This window comes from Rhinolophus ferrumequinum, chromosome 9 (genome assembly GCF_004115265.2).
Source record: "Rhinolophus ferrumequinum isolate MPI-CBG mRhiFer1 chromosome 9, mRhiFer1_v1.p, whole genome shotgun sequence".
Taxonomy (NCBI): Eukaryota; Metazoa; Chordata; class Mammalia; order Chiroptera; family Rhinolophidae; genus Rhinolophus; species Rhinolophus ferrumequinum.
This window is the reverse complement of record NC_046292.1, coordinates 19,631,208-19,658,309: the sequence shown is the minus strand read 5'-3', so window position 1 is coordinate 19,658,309 and position 27,102 is coordinate 19,631,208. Positions and strand designations below refer to the sequence as shown.

Sequence of the window (27,102 nt, the reverse complement as noted above, 5' to 3'; positions counted from 1 at the left end):
AAGCCACCAACAAAAAACGGCGACCTCTAAGCCATCACAGCGTGTCAATTACCAGTCACGGTAGCAATATATACAACAGGCGCAGTTGGAAAGAGACGGCTAGGGCAGGGTTCGTAACGCTGAGCTCGCCCACGCTTCCAGTTAACCACAAGCAGGAAAAAGCCCAACCACTGGAGCTCAGCAACAGCCCAGGACCGCGACCACGTGTCGGAGGGCAGTCTGCGCGTGCGCAAGCCAGGCGCGCGCCCGCCGGCCGGAAGAGCTGCGCGTTTCCGGGTTGGAGGCGGGGAGCGGTGCCGGAAGTACTCGGGGAGGGCCGAGCAGTCGGACCGGCTGCTGAGACGATCGCTTCTCTGGGGCAGTCTCCGCATATCATGGGGAGATAGACGCTGCTGCCTGTGAGTCTTGGGCCCTGGCAGTTGAGGAAGAAGAGCGGGAGGAGGGAGTCAGGACCCAGACCCACAGTCGGTCAGTGTTTGAAGAGCCAGGTTGTGGAGGAGACGGGGCTGTGAGGAATCAGGCTCTTGGGACGGGACTGAGGGGATCGGGGCTCGGAGAAGACGCGGCTGTGGGGACCGGGGATGCCGACGGGACTTAGGGAACGGGGACGGGTATGAGTTCTCCGGCACTTGAGGGAAAGCGGTCTGAGAGCGACAGGATTGTGAGGACCCGCGCTCCTAAGAGGAGAGGGTCGGAACGGAACGGGGCGTTAAGACACGGGCTCCTGAGAGCTAAAAGCGAAGCTTGTGAGGACTTGGGCTCCTAAGAGGCAGAAGCGGGACAGTGAAGACCCCGGCTCCTAAGGATTCAGAAACAGAGCATAGAAGACTTAGATCCTTGAGAAGTAGAAGCAGTAAGAGAACTCTTGGGTTTGGGAGGAACAGGAGCGGGCAGTGAAGACGGGCTCCTGTGAGGACAGGATCGGGGCTTGGAGACTCCGAAGTACCTGAGGGAACTGGGCTGTGAGGACCCGCACTCCTAAAAGCGAAGAGTATAAGGGGCCGTGGTTGTGAGATCGGCCTCCAAGGGAAAGGGAGAGAGTTGGAAAAGATATAGTGATCCTTTTTCCCCCCCGTATTCTCTGAACCTAGAGTGGTAAAGGATGTGTTCGGGGGAAGGCGACTCCTCTTTCGCTCTGCCTATTTGGCGTTTGGCAGGCTTTTCTTGTGTAAGATACTTGAAATCTAGGAATCCCAAATGCAAGCATCTTCATTTTCTGCTTCATTCTTGCGAAGCTCGGATGTGAAGTTGAAGCAGTTTGAACTCAGTTATATACTTGATAAGTGCTTTAAATCCCATTCCACTCAACCCTGATTGAGCACAGATCTCTGCATCTCAAATAAAAGAATGTGTGAGATGGAAGGGCCCAAAAAGATAATCTTTTTTAAACTCCTATTTTACATGTAAAGAGGCTAAGGTTCAAAGGGGCTTAGGATCACAGTGATTGAGTAAATCATGATTTTGATACAGTACCCTGCTGTACATAGAAATGGAAGATGATGCTTGGTTAATATCCCTTGAAAACATGCTTCTAGAATCTTTGCTCTAACTTCAAACTCAAGAGGGAAATTTTTACAGATTTCTACTACTTAATTTGGAGTCTTGTAACTGTATTGACATTGATACAGTGCATATCACTATCATTTAGGAAACCTTTAAATGAAGCCCACCCAAAATATAGTAAGCCATTTGGAAAGTTGGAGATAAGTAAGCTCTATCCTATATTTTTAGCACAAGCATTTACTAGAGATGCCTGCTTTTAGATAAGGTTGTCAGGGAGACTTGGATCAGTCATGTCCCTTCTTCAATAATATCTTTTACTGAAACCTACTTAGGCTAACCAGGCACCACCATAAACACTTTCAAGTATTAGTATATCATTTAAGTATCACTTACAGCCCCACAAGTTAGATATTGTTAGTCCCATTGTACAGATAAGGAGATAGGTTCAGAGACTTTAAAGTACCATGCCTGAAATCACATGGTACTGAGTGGCCCAGCCCTAGTCAAACCCAGTTGTGTTTGATTAAAACCTTTTCCTACTTTTCTAAGTGGATTCCTCTCCATATCTCAGTTTGCCCATCAGCAAAATAGAAGTAATAATTATACAAAGCATATCACTGAATGAAAGCACCCCCTCCTTAAGACTCATGTCAACTACTATAACTTATTAGGGTACTTATGTAGTGTGGTGTTTAAGGAGAACTAAATTCCTGTGATTTGAAAGTATCATGGATATTCAAGATAGAAAAATGGGACCTGAATAGAACTTTTCCTCACAATGGAGCAAGATATATTTAATTTTAAGTTTAGGAGGCCAAGAAAGACCACTTTGAAGAATAAAGGCTTACATTTCATTAACTTTATAATTAATTGTAACATGAACTAGATGATTGGGGAAAATGGTCTAACTTAGTTGAAACTACTATTTTCCCCCAATGAGTTAGCCTACACTATTTGCAAGTGCCTATACTTATGCAGATGATGAAAACTTACACCACATTATGAGGTGAAACATTCCCATACCACCATTTCAAAATACTTGATGGTTTAATTAATGATAATTTGTTACTGAGTTAATATCCTCATCTGCATTTACAAAGTATACTTATTTCACTCATTGGTGGTTCTAGCATTGATTTGAGTTATTATAGCAGGATTTCAAAATTACCTGATCAGAAAATCATTGTGTTTGAGCAGATGTGGCCATAGGACATATTAGTTTTGACCTGAGGTCTTTGTGGAAAGCCCGCAAATACTTTGGAGGCAATACATCAGCCGTGCATGCAGTCTGCACTGTGAAACAGGTCTGTTGGAGGCAGAAGACAAACTTTGAAATCTGTACATATGGGCTTAATTTAAAATCTTACACTAATTGTTAGAATTGGAAGGGACTTTAGAATTTGGCTGTTCCCACTGTAGAAACTCTGGTCAAAGGGTCCTCACATAATTCGGTGGCAGAAGTAAGATTGTTCCCAGCCCTCCAGACTTGGGTCTTTGTTGAGCCACAGTACCTTTTATCAATCTCCTGTTGACAATTTGCCACTGTTTTTTTTCAATCCATTTTCTTTTTTTAATGTCTGAGGTCATAAGAATGGTTATAGGATGCCACCAACACATAGTAGGATGAGTGAAACCTTTTAGTTTTAACACACTGGTTTTTATAAATAAGATTTAGAAGAGGAGAGCGTATATGTAATATTAGCAAACATGTTTAGAACATGTTCTCTTTTGTGCTTACCATGTACCACACACTCTTCCAGTGCTTTAGATACATACATTTAGTGAATTGCCACAACTCTCCCATGAGGTATACTTTATGATTAACTCTGTTTTACAGATGAGGAAATCGAGGTATAAAGAGATTAGATAACTTGTTCAAGGACATAAGGTTAATAAGTGGCAGAGTTGGTACTTGAACCCAGACCCTGTTACCGGCATCCATGCCCTTGACCACTGTACTGTACTACCTTTGTGTTAAGTCAAAGCCACCTAAACAGCATCAAATTCGTCCAAAAACTAGTGGAAAAAATTCCACGTTTCTCTTGCTCTCAAGTCTCAGACTGCAGTTCATTGACTCTTTTTGGTTTATTTAGGATGGGAAATATGAGCTCATTTAGTTTCCTCTAGAAGCCAGTGAGGAGAGAAACGAGCAGGTAGAAAACCCAGTCATTAAGTCAAGTCGTGCAGCATAGTGATAGGGCTTTTATGCCATCAGGCTGGTAGTCCCCTTCTCTCCAGTATTTTGTTTCAATAATAAATTCCTAAACCTTTCAGAAGTAAAGGGTGTTAAAGCCAATCTGGTCTACCATTTTTCTACTATTCCACAATTTCCTTCAATTAAAAATAATAATAATCTGTTAAAGGAACAGATGCCCAGAGAAGGCCAGGTCTTGTACACTACAAGGCCTCCACTGGTTTCCTACCCTTTGAAAAATCAGGTCCTTTTAATACAGTAATAGGATTGCAACTGGATTTCTGTTGAGGTACAAAGTCATTAAAAGGAAAAGCAGGGCTTGTCGTCCTCAGCCTGTCAACCTTAGTTTAAATGAGACGGGTTAAGGGAGGGAGGATAGACTTAGCTATTTAATTGAACTCCCAGCCGCACAACCTTGTTTTGATAGAATTATTAAATTATTTTTCAACTGTAGATCCCTGGGGCATTACTTTCTGGATTTACTTTGTGAATCCCATAACATGTGATTGCCACATAGTACGTGCTAGTAAGGGCTTCCTACCATTACAATTGTCCTCTCAAACTGTCCCACAGTTAGTGTCCCACAGTTTTTACACAGCAGTACATCCCTAGCTCTTGGCATTCTAAGGAAATGAGCGTTAGAAATTTGAGTAGCCGAAAGGTACTCAATGGAATTCGGGTTATTTACGGTCATTTCATCCCACCCTGCTGGGTCAGCATCATTCACAATTGGGCTCCATGAAAGTTGTCAATAAACAGGTAATTTGGATGGAGAGTCATTGACCATTCTGATCAGGTTGTGATGTTTTGTTTTTTAAATTTACATACTGTAAAATCCTTTTTTGGGATATGGTTCTATGAGTTGTAACAAGTACATACTGTCATGTAAGCACTATAACACTTAAGCTACTTAACAGTTCTGCGCCCCCCAAATTTTCTCTCATGCTGTTCCGTTGTAGTCAAACCTTCTCCCACCCCAAACCCCTGGAAACAACTGATCTGTTCTCCATCCATATAGCTTTGCCTTTACCAGTGTCATATAAATGGAATCATACAGGAAGTAGCCTTTTGAGTCTTGCCTCTTTCACTTCGCATAAGACATTCGAGATTGTCCATGTTACTGCATGTATCAGTAATCCTTACTTTCTATTGCTGAGCAGTATTTCCATTGTGTGGATAAACCCATGGTTTGTTTATCCATTCACCAGTTGAAGGACATCTGGATTGTTTCCAGTTTTTGGCAATTTTGAATAATGTTGCTATAAACATTCACATACTGATTTTTGTGTGAATATAAATTTTCATTTCTCTAGGCTAAATACCTAGGAGTGGCCTTGCTGGATCATATGATAAGTGTATATTTAATTTTATAAGAAACTGCCAAACTGTTTTCCAAAGAGACTGCACCATTTTACATTCACCCTAGAAATGTATGATGGTTTCAGTTGCCCCACATCCTCCCCAGCTCTTGTTTTTGTTTTTTTAAAATTTTAAATATTCCAATAGGGATTTAGTGGTATCTCATTGTGGTTTTACGTTGCATTTCCCTAATGACTATTGATATTGAGCATCTTTTCAGGTGTTTATTTGCCATCTGTATATCTTCTTTGGTGAAGGGTTTCTTCAGATCTTTTGACCATTTTTTAATTGGATTGTTTTCTTATTGAATTTTGAGAGTTCTTTATCCTGGATACAAGTTCTTAGTCATATACGGGATATTTTCTCCTAGTCTTTTTATTTAGGCTTCTTATTTTCTTTTGCAGAGCAGTTTTACATTTTAGTTTAAGTCTACTTTATCAATTTATTTCTTCTGTGGATTGTACTTTTAGTGTATCTAAGAACTCTGCCTGATCCAAAGTCATGAAGATTTTCTCCTACATTTTTTTCTGAAAGTTTTATACTTTTACATTTTTACATTTAAGTTTATGATCAGTTTTGAATTTATTTTTGTAGAAGGTATGAAATATAGGTTAACATTCATTTTTGTTGTTACTACTATATTTTTTTGTTATATTTAAAAAACGGATCAATATTACTTGTTTCTTCAGAGGGTACAAACCAAATAATAGTTAAAAAAATTTTTTCATAGGTAAAATATGCATATAGTACAGAATTTGGGGTATACAATAAAAAGTAAGTATTGTACAAAATTTAGAATATACAATGAAAAGTAAGTCTTCTCCCAACTTGGTCCCATAGGCCATCCAGATACTACCATTGTCCCCCTCACCCCCCAAGACAACCACTGTTATCATTTTCCTATGTATCTTCCCAGGAATAATTTACATTTGTGTGGCAGTGTGTTTTAATAAATGGTAGCAAATTATTCTCACTATTCTGTACTTTGCATTGTCACTGAACAGTGTATCTTGGAGATCATTTATTGAGCTTCCTCTCTTTTTTTTAAAACAGCTTTATTGAGTTATCCTTCACATATCATATAATTCACCAATTTAAAGTGTACAATTCAGTGTACATTTGGTACATTTAAGATTGTGCAACTATCACCACATTCTAATTTTAGATTATTTTTGTCCCCCACCCCCAAGAAAATCTCCACCTCCCAGCCTTAGGCAACTACTAGGCTACTTTCTGTCTTTATATATTTGTCTATTCTGGACATTTCATATAAATGGCATCATATAAATATGTGGTCTTTTGTGACTGGTTTCTTTCAGCATAACATTTTCATGAGTCTCAGTCTTTTTCAATGTATTCCATTATATAGTTAGACCCTAATTTGTTTAACGATAACTACTTTTGATGGACATTTAGGTTGAAATTTCTTATGTATATAGTATTCTAGCACAAGTTCAACTAGAATATAAATAGCTAAAATGAAACTACGGGATCAAAACAATATATACTTTTCTAATTTGGATAGATACTGCTGAGTTGCCCTTTATAGTGACCTCTAGCTAATTCATATTCTCTTCACCCCAAAACACATGAAATGACTGTCCATAAGATTTTCAAACACAGTATAAAACTTTTTCATTGTTTCCAAATGGGGAATAAGAGGTAGCTTGTAGTTTTAATTTGCATTTTTATTATGAATGAGAATATGGATCATTTCATTATTTTAAGAGCTGTTTGAATTTCCTTTTTTTAATTTAATTTAATGTTATTTTATTGGGGAAGGGGAACAGGACTTTATTGGGGAACAGTGTGTACTTCCAGGCCTTTTTTCCAAGTCAAGTTGTTGTCCTTTCAGTCTTAGTTGTGGAGGGTGCCGTTCAGCTTCAAGTTGTCCTTTCAGTCTTAGTTGTGGAGGGCACAGCTCAGCTCTAGGTCCAGTTGCCGTTGCTAGTTGCAGGCACAGCCCACCATCCCTTGTGGGAGTCGAACCGGCACCCTTGTGGTTGAGAGGACACACTCCAACCAAGTGAGCCATCCGGGAGCTCAGAGGCAGCTCAGCTCAAGATGCCGTGTTCAATCTTGGTTGCAGGGGGCGGAGCCCACCATCCCTTGCGAGAGTCAAGGAATTGAACTGGCAATCTTGTGGTTGAGAGCCCACTGGCCCATGTGGGAATCGAACCGGCAGCCTTCGGAGTTAGGAGCATAGAGCTCTAACCGCCTGAGCCACCAGGCCGACCCTGAATTTCCTTTTCTTGAATTGTCATATTTTTTGCAATTTTTCTTTTGAGTGATTGGGTGTTTATTGATTTGTAGGTATTTTTTATACATGGAAGAAATTAGTATTTTGATATGTATTGTGTATGTTTTTGCTAGTTTGTCTTTTGTCATTTAACTTTTTTATTATGTTGCCGTGTAGACATTTATATTTTTATGTACTTGAATATGTCAGTCTTTTCCTTTATGGCTCCTGAATTTTGGGTCATCTTAAGAAGGGGGCTTCAGTTACTCTTGAGAATATTTTTAAAAATGGAGATAATTGTAGATTTATATGCAGTTATAAGAAATACCACAGAGAGATCCCTTGTAAACTTTGCCCAGTTTTCCCCAATGGTAACATTTTGCAAAATTATTATGTAGTATGACAACCAGGATATTGACATTGATACAACCCACCAATCTTACTCAGATTTCCCCAGTTTTATTTATACTCTTGTTTGTGTGTATATGTATGTTAAGTCTTACGCATTTTAATCACTGTTATAGGTTTGTTTATCCATCATTACAGTCAAGATACTGAATAATTCCATTACCACAAGGGTCTCTGGTATTACCCTTTTATAACCACACCCACCTCCCTCTCACTCAACCCCTGACGAACTCACTAATCTGTCCTCTATTTTTAAAATTTTGTCATTTGAAAAATGTTATATATAAATGGACTCATACAATATGTACTCTTTTGGGATTGACTTTTGCTCTGCATAATCCTCTGGAGATTCATCCAAATTGTTGTGTATATCAATAGTTAATTTCTTTTTATTGCTCAGTAATATTCCATGATGCGAATGTATCACAGTTTGTTTAACCATTTACCTGTTGAGAGACATCTGAGCTGATTTGCATTTTTGGCTATTACAAATAAAGCTACTATGAACATTCATGTACAAGTTTTTGTGTGAACATAAGTTTTCATTTGTCTAGGATGAAAGCCTAAGGCTGCAGTGGTTGGGTCATATGGTAGTTGCATGTTTAGTTTTTTGTTTTTGTTTTTCCATTTCAGATGAATTGGTTTAATTCCAGGCAGGACAGAATTTGGGATAGAACTGAAGAACACACTTTGGGAGGATTCTGGGTTGGGTTTTCTCTGACCTCACAGCTAATGTTGAAATGGCTGAGTGAGAAGAATTAAAGAGATGACCCACTGCATGATTATTATTATTTTTATTTTTTACAAAGTTTGTTCTTAAATGTACAAGTCTCCAAGACAACACTTCATTCTAGCTATCGGTGGCAACACATGTTATGGCAGGGAATCCAGATGTTAAAACAGGAATGGAATTAAGGCTCACCATTGCCCCAGGCACAAGGAACAGCGCACTTTTTGCCAGACTTCTTAATTCCACCTGTGGCCAGGGGTCCTTTTCTCTGGCTTTTGCTTTTAGCTCGAGTTTCTTCTGATCCTCTTTTTGCTTCTGCTTGAATGCCTATCTTCCTCCTCTATCTTCTTGACCTACTTCTTGGGCTGTTTCAGGGGTTTCTTCTTGCCACCTTATTGGCAGACAAGGCACCTCTACGGTTTTTTCCCCCCCAAAATAAACTTTATTGTGTAATTTGCATACAATAAAATGTACACATTGTAAGTTTATAGTTCTATGAGTATATATGCAGCTATGTAAGCCTCACCCCATTCAAGATATAGAACGTTTATAACCTTAGAAACTTCCCTGGTGCCCCTGTGCAGTCAGTCTCTGCCCCGTCTATCAGTAGAGATTAGTTTTACTAGCAATAGAATTTCACGTAAATGGCATCATACAGTATGTATTCTTTTAAGACTGGCTTTTTTCCCCACTTAAATATTTTAAGATTCATCACTAGTGTTTTGTGTATTGGGTTTTTTTTGTTGTTTTGTTTTGTTTTGTTTTGTTTTTTTAAAGATTTTATTGGGGAAGGGGAACAGGACTTTATTGAGGAACAGTGTGTACTTCCAGGCCTGTTTTTCCAAGTCAAGTTGTTGTCCTTTCAATCTTAGTTGTGGAGGGTGCCGTTCAGCTTCAAGTTGTTGTCCTTTCAGTCTTAGTTGTGTTGGGCGCAGCTCAGCTCCAGGTCCAGTTGCCGTTGCTAGTTGCAGGGGGCACAGCCCACCATCCCTTGCGGGAGTTGAACCGGCAACCTTGTGGTTGAGAGGATGCACTCCAACCAACTGAGCCATCCGGGAGCTCAGGTGCCGTGTTCAATCTTAGTTGCAGGGGGTGGAGCCCACCATCCTTTGCGGGACTTGAGGAATTGAACTGGCAACCTTGTGGTTGAGAGCCCACTGGCCCATGTGGGAATCGAACCCGCAGCCTTCGGAGTTAGGAGCATAGAGCTCTAACCGCCTGAGCCACCGGGTCGGCCCTGTATTGGTTTTTTTTTTTTCTTTTTCTTAATAAACTATTTCTTAGGACGGTTTTAGATTTACAGAAAAATTTTGAAGATAGTACAGAGTTTCCATATACCCTATACCCAGTTTCTCCATGAACATCTTCCATTAGTATATAGTACATTTGTTATAATGAATGAATCAATATTGAAACATTATTAACTAAAGTCCATAATTTATTCAGATCCTAGTCTTCCCCTAACGTCCTTTTTCTGTTCCAGGATCCCATCCAGGATGTCACATTACATTTGGTCTTCGTGTTTATTTAGGCAGCGCATGCTTAGCTGTTCAAGAAAGTGCAAACCGTTTTACAGAGTGGCTTTCCCATTTACATTCACATGAGCAATATATGAGTGATCCAGTTTCTCTGCCTCCTTGCTAGCATTTGGGGTTGTCACTATTTTTTATTTTAGCTATCTGATAGCTATGTAATTATATCTCATTGTAGTTTTTATTTGCCTTTCTTTAATGACTAACGATATTGAACATCTTTTCATGTGCTTATTTGTTATCTATATATCCTCTTCGGTGGAATGTCTGGTCATGTCTTTTGTCCATTTTCTAATCGAATTACTTCTTTTTTTAAACTGTTAAGTTTTGAGAGTTCTTTATACGTTCTAGGTACTAGCCCTTTTTTTTTTAGAACTATTTTCTCCCAGTCTGTCGCTTGTCTTTTCAGCCTTTCCATGTCGACTTTCAGGAAACTTTAAATACGATGTAGGCTAATTTATCAAATTTTCCTTTTATTGATTGTGCTTTTGGTGTCAAGTCTAAGAACTTTTTGCCTTGCTAGAAAACTTTTTTTTAAATTTTATTGGGGAATATTGGGGAACAGCGTGTTTCTCCAGGGCCCATCAGCTCCAAGTCATCTTTCAATCTACTAGTTGTGGAGGGTGCAGCTCAGCTCCAAGTCCAGTTGCCATTTTCAATCTTTAGTTGCAGGGGGTGCAGCCCACCATCCCATGTGGGAATTGAACTGGCAACCTTGTTGTTGAGAGCTCACGCTCCAACCAACTGAGCCATCCGCCTGCCCCCTAGAAAACTTTTATAGTTGTATGTTTTACATTTAAGTCTATGATCCATTTTGCGTTAATTTTTGTATACAATGTGAAGCTTAGGTTTCAGAATATTTTTTAAAATCTCCTATTTTTTCTAGTATATGATTTTATATTTAAAATTTAAGTATTTATTTGATCCACCTGGAATGGAGGAGTGTATGAAGGGAAGAATATATATATACTCCCCTCATTCCAGATAGTTCAAATATTTAAATTTTTAATATGAAACAAGATGTTTTCCAGATGTACTCAGTTATACACCACCATTTATTCAATAATCTATCTTTTCCACATTGATATACGCTATGAACATTAGTATACAAATTTGTATGGTAACATAAGTTTTCATTTTGGGGGGATAAATGTCTAAGCATGCAATCCTTTACCTGTTTTTTTGGGCGGGAGAGAAGGATTATATTTATTGTTCTTAATTTTGGTATAATTTACATACAATAAAATGCACAGATCTTAAATGTTCACTGTGATGAATTTAACAATTGTATAAACCCATCACCCACCCAAATATGTTATGATGTTTTAAATCAACAAATAAAAGAACAATCTAGGAACCTAAGGGCAGTGTCAGTCTGGTAATGAGTGTTTGGTTATCATCTGCTTTGTTTTGTTTTAATGGAAGAAATAACTCATTCCTTAGTTATTGAAAACTCAGAAGCATAGCTTGTTTCTCAGCAAGATCAATTATTAATAGTATAGTAAATTGCAGTCTAGTTTCTTAGGGAAAAACATTGATTTTCTTCCTCACATTTACAGAGATTCCAATTATTTCATTGAAGTGACTTATTTCATTAATAACCACTGGAGCTATTCCTTAAGGTTAATTCCTAATTTGATATGTGATTATTCCTATTTGGTACCATGCAGATAAGCTACATTTTTTGTCTCTGGGTCTTATAGAAGTTCCCATTATACAGAAATCTCTATTACCAAAAATGTCTCCATTTATTTTTAGCAATATTCAGTACTATTTGGGAAGTCCTTTGAAGGTTGTGGGAACGTTATTTGAGAAGTATAGTATGTTCAGTGTGGTGAGCATACTGATATCAAAGGCATTTTCATAAAACTTGCTCTGGAACAATAGTTTGCTTTCATTACGTTAGAACAACTGCAGTAGGCCCCCTTCAGCCATGGGGCATACCTTCCAAGACCCCCAGGGGATGCCTGAAGCCACAGATAGTACCAAACCCTATATATATATTAATACTATATATTTTCCTATATATACTCGTACATATCTATGATAAAGTTTAATTTATAAATTAGGCTCAGTAAGAGATTAACAGTAACTAGCAATAAAATAGGACAATTATAACAATATAGTATAATGAAAGTTATGTGACCGGGGTCTCGCTCTGTCTGAAAATACCTTACTGTACTCTGCTCACCTTTCTTCTTGTGATGTGAAATGAAATGATCCCATGTCTATGTGATGAGATGAAGTGAGATGTATGACGTAAGCATTGTGACATAGCATTAGGCTACTATAAGGGTGACTTGAACACAAGCGTTGTGATACCATGACAGTCGATCTGATAACCCAGACGGCTGCTAAGTGAGTGACTATCGGGCAGGAAGCATATACAGTGTGGATATGCTGAACAAAAGGATGATTCACGACCCAGGCACAAGTGAGCGGGGCAGGACGAGATTTCATCATGCTGCTCAGAAGGGCGCGCAATTGAAAACTTACAAATTGCTTATTTCTGGAATTTCCCACTTAACATTTTCAGACTGTGTTTGACTGAAACCGTAGGTAACCGAAACTGCAGAAAGCGAAACCTCGGAAAAGAGGGAGGCTACTGTACTACTACGTTACCAATCTTTTCCTATCCTGATTTTTCCAATGGTAGCATTTGTGGGCAAGGGAGGAGGCACGGATGAAATGTGGCTACAAAAAACAAGTGATCCTCATGTTCTGCTGTCCCCCTCAGCCAGCTCTTGGCCAACAAGTTTCTTTTGGTCATTTAACCAGTGCAGTTAGTTGCTTTGATTAAGGGTGAAGCAGGGGAAGATGTCATATTAGTAAGACAGTGTGTTGGGGAGGAACTCAGCAATAGGGGCAAGAGTAGAACACATGCAGATACTCACTTAGGTTGCTAAGCTTTACAAAGTTCTGAAAACCATTGCCATGTTTCCTGCAAGTTAAAATTCCACAGCTTTGGCCAATAAAGGTTTCACATGCTGCTAGTTTACCCCTAACAATAGAATATTCATTTTCTAGGAAGAGAATCTATGCTACTATCATCATTAATTGATTTTAAAAGTTGTATATGAAAGAGGTGGAGATGTTTTGGTTTTTTTTTTGTTTTGTTTTGGTGCCCAATAGCGATAAGGAGGTATGTTTCTCCTCATTCAATTTGCCTGGATCCTGGTTGGTGAAGATGTGCCAGGCCATGGAACTAAAATGGTTCTACGGCAAGGGTGGTGCTTGATGCCAGTTATTCATTTACAGGTAGCTTTTGAAAATGGCTGCCTCTCATTTCACCGGGCTCACAGCCGTTGCCGATGTTATTAAAGATCTAGACACTCAGATAGCTGTAAGTAAGCAATTTGAGGTCACTGTGGGAGGAACTTGGTGAATGTGCTTCTGATCTTGGCGAGACCAAAGCTGATGTCCACAAATTCAACCTCATGGCTCTAAAATTTAGGAGTCTGAGCTACTCCAGGCTGGGGACTCTGCATGTACTTAAAGATTGGTAACACTCAGAGAAAATTTGCTCCTGATGACAAAGAAGGTTTTACTTTTAACAATTGCTAAACATTGTGTTTATTAGGCATAGCCTGACACAGACTTAAGCATGTTTTGAAATGCCAAAATGAACTAATCTGTTTTCTGAACTTTTGTGATTGGGTTTTAAGTATGTGATTGTGCCATGATTTATTTGAATTTAACATTATTTGATGCTCAAAGATAATGCATGTATACTTAACCGTGTATTCCATTTACAAAGTCTTCAAAAATGTCTTGCTCATTCCAGTTTATTTTTGTACATAAGATTCTTCATTTCATTCACTTTCTTCCTTATTTCAATTTTGTGGACTATTTCATTTAGCTTTTGGAGAAGAGATGGTTTCTAAATATCAGGTGAGAGCAATGAATATTCTTCATTCCTTCCATGTTTAATGTGCAGGTATCAAATGGTCACTATCTTTGACATACTGAAGACCCTTCAAAGTCTGACAGACCTCATATAATTTTACTTTCAAAACTCATCCTTCATTACAGGTGCCTCTGGAGTTAATTCTCATGTTTTCCTTCCATAGTTGATTGGCCTTGGTCCTCATACCTCCAAAAAGAAACAGGATCTCGATAAGCTCTATGAGCTGAAGTCCAAAGCTCGGCAGATTATGAACCAGTTCGGCCCCTCAGCCCTAATCAACCTCTCCAATTTCTCCTCCATAAAACCGGAACCAGCCAGCACCCCTCCACAAGGCTCCATGGCCAACAGCACTACAGTGGTAAAGATACCAGGCACTCCTGGGTCCGGAGGGCGTCTCAGCCCTGAAAACAATCAGGTATCATCCTCTGGCTTTTTGCTCTTTGTAGTCGCCTGTTATCTGTTATTTGAACCAGTAAAGCATGGAGAGGTGTCCATGTCAGGTGCTGCCTCTTCCCCTCAGCTGAAAAAGGTCTTTTCCCTCCTTTGGACTTCTAAAGTTCTTTGTTTAATTATTATGTACAGCATTTATCAGTTTTCACCTGTGGTATTTATGTGTGTGTGTGTGTGTGTGTATACTTATATACTTATACACACACACACACACACACCACCTTGCCTATGACGGGTTTTTACATACTTATATATATAAATATATGTATGCTAATATAATTGTTCAATAACATAAAATAGTAAAATAATTAATGGATTATTCATTATTCTTATAATAAAAGTACTCTTGCCTCCAGTCTTTGCATCCACCTGCTGCCATTAGTAGTTTTCTGCAGTGATTCTAAAATCTGCCCCCTTCTTTCTACCCATGATCCTGATTTTGTTCTCCGGAGCCATAAGAAATAAGAAATAAATATAATCTCTTAACTTGGGCCTTGTTGGCTGGATAGAATAGGATAAGGAGACAATATTTCAGGAGAATGGGGGGAAGGACTAGAAAGGTGAATGGGGAGGGTTGGGCAGATTGTCAAGAGACCAGCCTATGCTGAATGTGGAGTTTATTGGAGAAGAGCAGGAGATAAAATTGTGCAGGTAGGATTACAGCAGAACATACTGGGCCTACAGTAACCAGTTCCCATTGGAACTTTTAGTCCAGAAACAATCTTTGCAAATATTTAATAGAGGAATAAGAGTAATAGAATAAAAGTAGTATGTCTTAGGAGGATTAACTTGGCAGTAAGGGGCCAAGAAAGGTAGGAAAGGGAATAAACTTGGAGAAAGACCAAGTCAAAGACTTTGCAATAAATCAAGACATGCAGTGCAGGCTTGAATTAAATATTTATTTAAAAAATGTTTTCCTTAGTTCCAAAGTTATACATGCTTATTACAGAAACATTAGAAAAACTGAAAGAATCGGCCCATAATTCTATCACCACCCCAAAATTACTATGGTTAGCATTTTAATGTATGTCTTTTGAGTATTTTTTAAAAATGGCATACATATATAACATGAGTTTTTCTTTATGAAAGAGGAATCACATTGTACATACTTATACAAATATTTAGTTATACAAAGATGAACACATGTTCCCTGCCCTTGGAGAGCTTTCAGCCTATTAAGTCAGAAAAAGGCAAACTTATAAATGTACACAATGATGGAAGGGTACACGGGGTACAGCAGAGGCCAAAGGAGAAAGTGTTTGCTTTTACCTGCATGGGCTAGGAAAAGCATCAGCTGAGGCACGATGAGCTGAGCAGGTAGGAAGGAGTGGAAGAGCATGTCCAAAGATAAGAGAGGCGTTGTACAATTTGTGGTGGTCAGAAAATTGCAAGTTACTTAATGTAGAGGGAAGGTGAGGCACAGTGAGAAAGAGAAAAAACTGAAATAAACTGCCTAACAGATGTTGGCCTCCCTTCCAAACTGCTCTTTCTGTCTTTCCCTAGGCTGCTTCTGTCTTGAGAGTTAGTCTTGTAGCAGTATCATCTGGTAGGCCAGACTTAACTCTTTGGACAGTAGAAACATTGACAGACAACCTTTCTTCATTATAGGGTAATGTTGGGGTTTTTTTGTTTCCTTGATACTTTGCTGAAAAAATCTTCTCCTAATTAACTTTAGGTATTGACAAAGAAGAAATTACAAGACTTAGTAAGAGAAGTGGATCCTAATGAGCAATTGGATGAAGACGTGGAGGAGGTAAGGTGAGGTTGGGTACCCCAGAGACTGTGTCCCTGAAAGCTAGCATAGGATAGTGGTGAAGAGCACAGACTTTAGAGGAAGACAAATCTGAATTTGAATCTTGGCTCTGCCTCTTCCCAGCTTTGTAGCTATGGACAAGTCACTTAAGCTTTCTGAGACTCGGCTTCCTCCTGTGTTGGTAGGGTATTATTTATCTGTAGGATTATTGTGAGGGTCTCATTGGAATAACTTACACAAGTCACCTAGGAGAATGCCTACCACTTTAACAGCAGCTGCCACTTTTGCTTGTCAAAAAGGGCATAGTCTGCTGCTGATAGGCAATCATTTTCAACAATTTAGGTTTCTAGAATATTTCTCCATATTTCTAAGTAATATACTTAAACAGATATTCTTTGGTTCATGAGTTTTATAATAGTCTATTGACTTCCTGTTATGCTAGATGAGAATTTTGTTAAACCACTTACATCCATGCTATACACTCTTTCCCTCATTTTCCCAATTGTTTTTTTCCCCAATATGTTTTGTCGCAATTTTTTAATAACTCGAAAATCAGTTATTTACATTATTCTATGTAGATATTGTTCACCACTGAGCCAAGTCATGTCTGTGATTACCTTTCTTGTATAACTTATTTTCTTGAAGTTGATAATTGACTCATTTTTATTAGTTTTTCCGTTGTGCCTTTTTAATTCTGCTTTTCCTTTCAATTCTGTTACACACCTATCAAAATTGTTTTCCAAATGGAAAAATAATTTATTGGTTTGGGTCATTCTCCCCACCCCTCCACACCACCCCCACAAACCCCGGCATGATTTCAATCCCGGAATACTCCATGCTCTTGTGGCCACTTGCACAAACCCCTCCTGGGTCTTCCTTTTTCTCTTTTTCTCTTTGGATTTCTTATTTCCTAGATCACACATCCTCTTCTTACTTTATTCCCTTATTTTGGTAGAGCACATTTTTTTATTACTTCCTACGAAAGGATAGATGAGAAGTAAACGTCTATTAGTGAAAAGACCTACATTCTAACCTCACACTTAATTTTTAGTTTGGCTGGGTTTAGAATTTTTTTTTTTTTTTTTTTTTTTTTTAAGATTTTATTGGGGAAGTGGAACAGGACTTTATTGGGGGAACAGTGTGTACTTCCAGGACTTTTTCCAAGTCAAGTTGTTGTTCTTTCACTCTTAGCTGTGGAGGGCGCAGTTCAGCTCCAGGTCCACTTGCCGTTGTTAGTTGCAGGGGGCGCAGCCCACCATCCCTTGCAGGAGTTGAACCCGCAACCTTGTGGTTGAGAGCCCACAGGCCTATGTGGGAATCGAACCAGCAACCTTCGGTGTTAGGAGCCTGGAGCTCCAACCCCCTGAGCCACCAGGTCCTAGAATTCTATTTTGAAAATCGTTTTTTCCTTTCAATTGTGAAGGCATTGCTCTATCGTCTTCTAAAAATCTCCTATTAAGAAATGTTATGGTGTTGTGATCCTGATCCTTTTTGGGTCTTATATTTTTCCTGTTCTGAATTTTCATACAAGCCTTAGTATGTATCTTTTTTTTTTGTTTGTTGTGCCAAGTTCTTGGAGGCTTCTTTTATTCTAGAAACTCATGTGCCTCAATTCTGGGATGATTTTGTATATATTTGTTTTTGTTTTACCTTTGCTGAAGAATATGTAATGATAGGGAAAGAAAATGCAGGTTATAAGAACAGTATAATTCCATTGTTCTTTTTTAAAGCAGAGGACAAATATTTGCCCTCTTTGTGTCTGTATGTTTTTTTTTTTTTTTTTTTTGGCAGCAGCTTTATTAAGATATTAGTCACATACCATAAAATTCATCCATTTGAAATGTACAGTTCAGTGGTTTTTAGTATATTCAGAGTTGTGCAGCTGTCAACACAATGAATTTTAAAACATTTTCATCACCCCTAAAAAAACCCATTCTCATTAGCAGTCACTCCCCATTTTTCCCCAGCTCCCACAGCCCTAGGCAACTAACTACTAATAAATATATTTTCTGTTATAAGCTTTGCCTATTGTGGACATTTCAAATAAATGGACTCATAATATTTGGTCTTTTGCAACTGCCTTATTTCACTTAGCATAATGTTTTTAAAGTTCATTCCTGTTGTAGCAGGTATCAGTACTTTGTTCCTTTTTGTGGCTGAATAATATTCCGTTATATGTATAGACCACATTTGTTTATCCATTCATCCAGTTGATGGACATTTGGACTGTGTCCACTTTTTGGCTATTATGAATAAAGTTGCCATGAACATTCATGTGCAACTTTTTTGGTTTGTTTTTTCCTTCTTTTTTTTAATTCATGTACAAGTTTTTATGTGGACGTATGTTTGCATTTCTCTCGGGTGTATACTTAGGAGTGGAATTTCTGAGTCATATGGTGACTCTATGTTCCTTTGAGGAACTGCCTGACTGTTTTTCCAAAGTGCTGCACCCTTTTATATTCCCACCAACAAGTGTATGAGGGTTCCATTTCCTTATACTAGTTTTTTTGATAATTTCTTCTCTATTTTTGCTCTTTTCTAGGATGACAGTCTGTGGGATGTTGGTCTTTTGCATTGATCCTCTTAGGTTTTTTTTTTTTACCTTTTTTCTCCTATTTTTCATTTCTCTGTAATTCTAAGTTCTGCTTGCTGGGGAGATTTTCCTTAGTTTATCTTCTAATCCTTTTCACTTTTTTTTTAACATAAAAATTTTAATTTCCGCAAGCTTCTTGTTGTTGACTGGTTCTTTTGTTATTTTTCCCAAGCCATTCTGTTCTTATTTTATGGTTGTAATATTGTCTCTTATTTTTCTCTCTGAGGATATTAATTACATTTTTTGAGATTTTCTTCTTTCCCCTGCATTGTCTATGTTTCTTCTGGGTCCTTTTTTCCCCCTTTGGTTTGTTTACTGTATTTTCTTTTTTGTGTTAGAGACTTTCTTCAAATGTCTGTTGATCCTGGCTATTCATAATCTTAAAGAATAGCTACTAAAAAGCTGATCTGAAGCAGAATCTATTGACTGATGGGTTTGTCCAATAACATATTAGTAACATAACTAACAACCAGCTCTGGAGAAAAAGACACTGATTTTCAGCATTTCCTGATTTCTGTGGTGTAAATATTCCCACCATGCCCTATTTTAAGCTATCAATATGTCACTGAATGTGAAATTGGGAAGAAATGCATATAATTGGCTTTCATGAGCTCATCTCAACTAGCTCCAGCACACCACTGGCTTCACTTCAGGATAATTGATCTACACATCAACCTTCTTATTGGGGGATTCCCTAAATGTCAGTATCTGTAAGTCTTTTCTCTGGAGTCATTTAGTATCTCCAGAGAAAAATCTTCCTGTTTTCCATCTGGCGGGTTTATCTCTAGCTCCTAACATTCTGGAAGCCAGGTAAGAGCAAGGGGCTGTGTCTTTTCCCTACCTCTGCTGTGTCTGGTGCGTTCTTATCCAGAGCCATTCCCATGCATTTTCTGTAGGGCATAAACCTACTGTGTTCTGGGTTGGGTATGTGGAGGGAGAAGTCACTTGGCTGCTTTTGGAGGGCAAGGGTCGGTGGACTGCTCTCTCTATAGACATGTAACAGTTCCCTAGTTTTTAGTTCCATACCTCAGCCCAATCTTCTATGATAAATGGCACCTCCAAATCCTGGATCTCTTAGGGGTTGTGAAGGGAAAAATCAGTTTGATTCTCATTGGTGTCCCCTCTGTAGGTACTTGTGTTGTACCCTCTGTCTGCTAGTTCAGCTCCTCCTCTTCCTCTGTTACCTCTTTAGCAAAAATTTACTTTAAAAGTTTATTGGAATCTCATGTCCGTTAAGGTTTTTTCTCCTGTTCTTATTGTCTTTGTGGCTGTAGGTCTTTTTTTTCTTTTTTTCTGTTATTTTTGTGGGTTTAGGGAAGGAGAGGAGGTCATTTTTGGAGTTCATCTGCCATGTTTAATCAGAAATCTTTCCTTTAGATAGTATCCATTTGGTTCCATTGGAAAGATGACAATGCTTTAATGGTCCAGGAGAACAAGGAATGTCTATATCTATGGTTGTAATTTTACTTTATTTTAATTCTTGGTCAATAGAGGAAGCCATGGGGGAATGTATTGACTTACAACAATTTCAACTTTTTCATGTAGATTTTTAGCTTCAGAATTCTGATTTTGCTCTTAAAACAGTCCAGGAATAATTTATAATGAAGTGGAACGAACCCGGAATTTAGACTCAGAACCTTGAAGCTGAATCCTAGTTCCACTGCTTAGTAGTTACACAGCCATGAGCAAGATCGTCTCCTTGAGTGTTAGCAACCTCTGCTGTAGAATGAGGATAAATTCCATGTCCTACTTTTTTTCACAGGATTATTATAAGGACTAGGTGAGCTAATGGAAATTAAAATGCTTTTAATAGACTGTGAGTGAGGAATTATAATGATTCACTTTTGTATTCCTACCTAATTCAGAAGACAGTATAAGGATGAGGGATTGGGCGGGTTAATGCTGGCTGGGTAGAAAGTACAGAAAGCTCACCCTTGGAAAGGTGTAAGTTGCGCTCCACCTGGTTCATGAGATCTTGTGTTTCTATTGCCTCCTCACTCCTCCCCACCTTAGCCCAAATGCTGACGCCAGGCCTGCTCACAGAAAGCCTGATTAAATGTGTGGTTCAGGCAGACACAGTTGTCCCAGCAACAGGAGCCTACCCTGCCAGTGACGTGGTTACTCTCCCCCACTTGTGTCTTCCCCAGATGCTGCTGCAGATTGCTGATGATTTTATCGAGAGTGTGGTGACAGCAGCCTGCCAGCTCGCTCGGCATCGCAAGTCCAGCACCCTGGAGGTGAAGGATGTGCAGCTGCACCTAGGTACGTGCTCTCGTCTCGCCCTGAGGTTCCCACACTGTTACTCCTTCAGGACCAGGAGGAAAAATGCAGTCGGAGGAACCTGCGTGCCAGGGGCAGACTTTCTGGGCTCTGAGATTTTTGTGTTCGTTCCATAGTAGCATTAAATGAAAAAAGAGAAATGCACACTTGGTAAGGGGAATGAGCTCTGGCTCTGGGTTTGCCACTTTCTAATTTATCCTTATCCTTCCTACTTCATCTCTCTTAGAGTCTGCTTCTCATTTGTAAAGTGAAGATCAGAATATCCTCTTTACAGGGTAATTGTGGGGATTATGGATTACGTCTGTAAAATGACTAGTACAGGATCTGGCACAAAGTAAGAGCTTAGTAAAGGTAGCTATTATAGCTCCACCATTCAAATAATGGTGTTTCCCTTCCAGTTTTTAGCCTGCATTCTTCCCCCAGAAAATTATAATCATAATGCACATAGAATTTTGTATTCTGCTTTTCTACTTTACAGACACTAAATTTGAGCTTGGGTTTTTCTGGGAAATACTTATCCAACATTGATAAGCATAATCCCTTTGAAATGAATAAGCCCCCTTCTGCATTGTTACAATGTGGTGAAAAGGCAATTTTTTTTTAAGGGTCTCACGATTGAAGTCAGGTGGTGGCAGAGGCGCACATTGTTTGGAAGGAAGGTGTATTAATATCCAAGGCTGCTAACAAAGTACCACAAACTAAGTAACTTCAAACAACAAAATTTATTTTCTCATAGTTCTGGAGGCCAAAAATCTAAAACCAAGGTGTCAGCAGGGCCATGCTCTCGGCAATGCCTCTATTGAAGACTCCTTCCTTGCCTCTTCCTTGCTGCTTCTGATTGTGGCCAGCAGTCCTTGGCATTGTCTGGCTTATAGCGGCATCGCTCCGGCCTGCCTCAGTCTTCACGTGGCCTGTGCGCGGGGGTGTCTCTCCATGTCTCTTCTCCTCTTCTCATAACATACCAGTCAGATGGATTAAGGGCCCACCATACTCCTGTGTGACCTCATCTTAACTAATGACAGTTGACCCTTGAACAACATGTGTTTGAACCGTGTGAGTCCACTTATCCACAGATTTTTTTCAATACATCGTCAGCCCAGGTTTTGCGCCGCAGATTCAGCTAACCGCGGATGGAAAACAGTATTTTCTATCCACAGTTGGGAATCTGTGTGTGCAGAATACCGACTTAAGTTATGCACAGATTTTTAACTGCATGGGGGTTAAAAATTGTTCAAAGGTCAACTGTTAGGACTTCAAGATATCTTTTAGGGGGACACAGTACAATATATTGCTGCACATATTGTGTGCATTCACTCCTGGCAGCTGCTCTCTTTCTTTAAAGTTACTTTGCATATCCATTTCCTGGTCCACTTTGTGTTGATTGTAAAGTTAAAGTCCCAGAGAATAATCTTAATGTCACTTTCAAGTACTGACAACAAATATTATTAGCAGACGGCTTCAGATATTTTTATTTTCAAAAAAATATTGGAAGAGAGCTCTATGTAAAATTATTCTAGAACCAAACATGAATCACTAATTCACTCAATATTGACTCTGTATTAGACACACAGTATAACTATGAAACCACTAACAAATTTGCAAAGCAAATGTTTTCAGTACTCTTGGGAAGTGTAATAAAGGAGTTCCCATGTAAATCCTTTTGAATAGATACTTATTCCCTAAATAATCTCGTGTACATACAGTTGACCCGTGAACAACACAGGTTTGAACTGCATGGGTCTACTTATATGTAGGTTTTTTTTCAGTAAATACACACAGTACTGTAAATGCACATTTTCTTCCTTACAATTTTCTTAATATTTTTCCTCTAGCTTACTTTATTGTAAGAATACAGTATATAATACGTATAACATAAAAAATAAGTGTTACTCTACTGCAAGGCTTCCAGTCAACAGTAGGCTACTAGTAAAGGTTTTGGGGAGTTAAGTTATACACGGATATTTAGGGAGTGGGGTGGAGTATCGGTGCCCCTAACTCCCGTACTGTTCAAGGGTCAACTGTAAAATATTTTTTATATTGGGTATGCTTAAAGTGCAGTACACCTTTATTTGTGGGTGTAGGGGACCACACAGCTACGCCAGTTACTGACAAAGTAGAATAAACAAAATCTCTGCCCTCTGGGAACTTCTAGTGACAGTCTTACAGGGATAGTCCTATCCAGCAGCATAGGGACTTGGAGCTGTGGTGTAGACATACCTATATCTATGCCCGTGTCCTGTTATGTGGGAGGAACAAACTCTCCTCTGCCCTCGGGGTTCTTTCGGCTGGTCTAATCAAATAGGCATGAGACAAATTAGCAAGAGAGAATAACCAAATGTAATACATGCCTTTGTACGGGAACCCTGCATACCTGAGAGCCAGAGAACGCACATGCACGAGAGGTTCAGAGATAGAAGGGGACATGGATACATGTGACAACCTGAGCTAGGGATGAGGTAAGGTGCTTTGGGAGCTTCAGAGGGTCATTGCAGGATGAGAAGAAAAGCAGACCTTTAATAAATAGAAGTTTGCCCTGCCCTATAGATAGGTCAAAAGAAGTTATCTCTGATTATCTCTTATGGGCAAGACCTCTAATTCAAATTTTTCTAGGTAGTTAAGGAGGGGGCAGAAGTTTCTCTTGAGCCTGCTGCTAATGTTGCCTTTAGCTCAACACAAACCGCATACCACAGAGGCACACCTTGGAGTGACTCGTTCTGGACCCCACAATATGTGTTTATCCCAGGCTCTGGGATTGTATTCTGTCATTGAATGTGCTCAAGCACCTGGCAGGTGGTGGTTACTGTTGCTGCTACCACGGAAAAGATGAAGAAACGGGGACCCAATGTCATACAGCTCCACGGTGAGGCGGCAGAGCTGGGACTTGGCTCTTCACCCCAGAAGGCTGGGATGGCTTTCTGTTCCTCCTCTTCCTCAGGGTTTGAGAGAGGTGACTTTGAGAGTAGGAGGACGACAGCTGAAGAAACACATGACTTTCCTTTTCTGTGGAGCTGCATGGAAACCTTAGGGCGCAGCACCCACAGCTTTGACTCATTTACCCCTTTTGTCTTTGCAAGAAGGTCGAATGGTGTCCTTTAAAACCCTGGAGGTGCCACACGGAATTCCCTATCGGTCCCTCTGCAGGGTGATTGTTAGTCCAGTTGCGTGTCTGTCCTCCCCTCTCCCCCCGACCTCTGAGGGTCACACCACACGCGGACACTGCCTTCCGGGTCCCCTGACCTCTCTACTGGCCTCTTTCTTGCAGAGCGCCAGTGGAACATGTGGATCCCTGGATTTGGCTCTGAAGAAATCCGACCCTACAAAAAAGCTTGCACCACAGAAGCTCACAAACAGGTGAGGAGCCGTCAGAGCCCGGGGCAGCCGGCTGATCCCTTGAGCTGTGTCTCAGAGGGAGGGCACACAGTTATCACTTGCCCCTCACTGCATGTTTCTCTCTAGACCAAAGGTCAGGGAGGGCAGAGGCAGCAGGCCTCCATGGGAGATCAGTCAGGTATTTCCTTGATGCTTCACAGTTCCCTCAGGGGGTCTCAGGTTTTTCTCTCAGCTCATGAGCATTGCTAAAGCTGTTGATCTAGGTTCTTCTAATATGGATGGAACATATTATGGATGGAACTCACCCCTGCCCATCTCCTTCCTTAATGAAGTCTTCCTTCATTTTTGCTGATTTGAACATCATGGGTGGCCCTCTGACAGAGGGCGGGTTAAGGAAAGCAGGAATGTGCATACTTGTGGCGGGAGGTAGCACCCAGACAGCCCTACCAGGCATTCTGGCCTCTGTCCTAGCTTAACCTTTGATCTCTGTCTTTCTTACCATGGAACGAAGGGGTCAGTGTGAGAACCTAATACCACTTCTGCCGTGGAGCAAATTGGCCCTGTCACTGGTCGAATGGCAACGTTAGCCTCCCTTGACAAGGCTGTTATCTTTTCTGTCTTAATTTAACTGGCTATTCTGATTTGCAGAGTGAGCTTATTGTACGCTTGACAGGCACAACTGGGCAGTCTTGGCTGAGTGTCCCTTGTTTTTCCATAGCGTGGGATCTCGGGAGTGGGTATGTTTCCAGAGCTCACAGAGGAAGCCCTACAAGGAAGCTGTCAGTAGCCCGAATCAAAGGACCACTGTTCTGCAGAAGGGAGTCCCTCAGGACAATGGTCATTTTGGCTCTGCTCCCAAATTATCCACTTTTTAGCCCTATTTATGTAGCTATGTAGGATGTATGTATTGATCAACAAATAATGTTAGGACAATCTCTTAGTCAAAGAGAGCGAGCAAAGCAAGTCAGTAATTTTTGGCTGTGGATGGTAATAGTAAGATCTGAAGGTTTCCCTTCAGATGTTGTTAGTGGGAGGAGTTGTTAGTGTCAGTTTCCCTCATCACAGGTCCTGTGAAATGGCTCCCTTTATGTGTGGCAACAGGCTTGAAACAAAGGCCCCTTTCCTATTTTCTCCATCATCAGAGAAGAGATTGGGGTGTGTGTGGGAAGCATAGAAAACACATGCTTTGATGGCCTTTCCCCTAAGTTCCCAAAGGCAAGAGATGTCACCTTTTGCTTTTAAGTTTTTTGCCATCTGCTAGCCTAGAGCAATGTGGGACTTTGGTCAGTGAAATAGATCCACTGGTCTATCTAAACATCTCTGAGCCCCTGCAGACTCTCTCGGGTTAGAAGGAGCCTGCTGAGCTGCCCTGTGCCTGTAGGATCCGGAGGGCTCCAGCCTGGGGGGTAGACCATACCGCCTGCTAGCCGCACACGGACGTCCCAGGAAGTTCCTGACTCTAACCTGTGTAATGGCGTATTTCTCTCTCTTTTCAGAGAATGGCGTTGATTCGGAAAACAACCAAGAAATAACACATGGAAAGGTCAGGGAATGGACAACAATGTATTTGGAGATACTTGAGCTGAGATCTCAGCCATCTCATCCTTGGATTTTTTTTTAATGCTTTACAGAGAAGCATATATTTTTTATTAACAGTGCAGCAATATCTATAATGACTGAGAGGATCTGCCAAAAGAATAAAGCCTCCTACCCCCACTTCTGGCCCCATTTCCCTGCCATCTCAAAGAGGAGTAATGTATCTTCCAGAGAAGATTTTATTTGTGGTTTATTATATAAGTGATTGAATATGGGACAAAGCAGTATGATCTTGTTTGGTGAGACAGTATTAGCAGGATTTGTAGAGGTTTTTGTTTCTTTCTCCCTCCCCTTTTGCCCTGTACTTTGTAATGTCAGTGTTTATATGAATATGACTTTCATTTGCTTTTCCAGAATAAAGAAGTTATTAATTGAAAGACAGGGTACGTGGCTTACAGCCTTTGAAATCCCAGGAGTTAGGAGCAGCAGTGAGGCTGGATGTTGCTCTCTAGTCAGCAGGTGGCAGCAGTGTTGTTCATTTCTGTGATTGAGGAAAAAACCCAGGGGTTTTCCATTACTTGACTCCAGGGAAGGCTATACCATCAGTAGAAGTTTGAGTCCGGTTTCTCTGCCATAGAGTCGGGTAGGGTGACCTTCTCTCATGAGCCACAAACTGAAGAGGCCTCCTGGTTTGGGCAAAACCTTTTCTGACCTGCTCTTCTGGAACTCCTGGAGGAAGTTGTGTTCATCCTGGGCCTGAAGAAGGGATGGCAGTAGCCTTGGGGAAAGGCCTGTCTGTGCAGGTACCTGTCTGTTCTTAGTTGTTGGTATATTTGATCCTGGTATTTTCACCATTGTGCAGAGGAAACCAGGCCCCTTGAGACCTCAGAGTTGTGACCTTGCGTGGCACCCAGCATCGTCCGGCCCTGTGCCCAGCATAGCCCGTGTGGATTGTGAGAGCTCCAGGGCCTTCAGGGGGTTTGGCTGTTCCACCAGGGGCCAGTGGCAGAGCCACGTCCTCCTTGCCCTGCTTTGGTCCTCTGTCTCCTGCGACTTGGCCGGCGCTGCGACCCTGCTCATCACTCCCTCCCACCCTGAGTGGGCCCCATGACCCATCTCTTCACAGCCGCCTACATCTGAGTGAGCAGCTACAGGCTATGCTGATGTTGCTCTTGTTCTCAGCCAAGGTAGCAACATAGTGAGCGCCCAAAGAGGCAGCCAGCCTCTCCCCTCCCTCCGGCATCACCTGTCGCTCTTGTGGCCTGCCACCAGGAAGAGGATGGTGAAG

At 40.4% G+C, this 27,102-nt stretch overlaps 1 protein-coding gene across 3 annotated transcripts; it reads left to right on the top strand.

Moving 5' to 3' along the window:
- The first annotated feature begins 276 nt into the window (after positions 1 to 276).
- Positions 277 to 26,246, top strand: TAF12 (TATA-box binding protein associated factor 12). Of its 3 annotated transcripts, XM_033115804.1 has the most exons (7): positions 311 to 398; positions 13,224 to 13,308; positions 14,036 to 14,287; positions 15,998 to 16,075; positions 20,816 to 20,930; positions 24,211 to 24,299; positions 25,775 to 26,182. In XM_033115804.1, exons 2-7 carry the CDS (start codon positions 13,237 to 13,239, stop codon positions 25,808 to 25,810), a joined length of 642 nt encoding a protein of 213 aa, XP_032971695.1. In that variant the 5' UTR covers positions 311 to 398; positions 13,224 to 13,236; the 3' UTR covers positions 25,811 to 26,182. The 3 variants fall into 3 exon arrangements, with proteins under 3 accessions (XP_032971696.1, XP_032971695.1, XP_032971697.1); XM_033115805.1 differs by lacking the exon at positions 13,224 to 13,308 and having other exon boundaries at positions 277 to 398; positions 25,775 to 26,246; XM_033115806.1 differs by lacking the exon at positions 13,224 to 13,308 and having other exon boundaries at positions 313 to 468; positions 25,775 to 26,170.
- Positions 26,247 to 27,102: the final 856 nt, after the last annotated feature.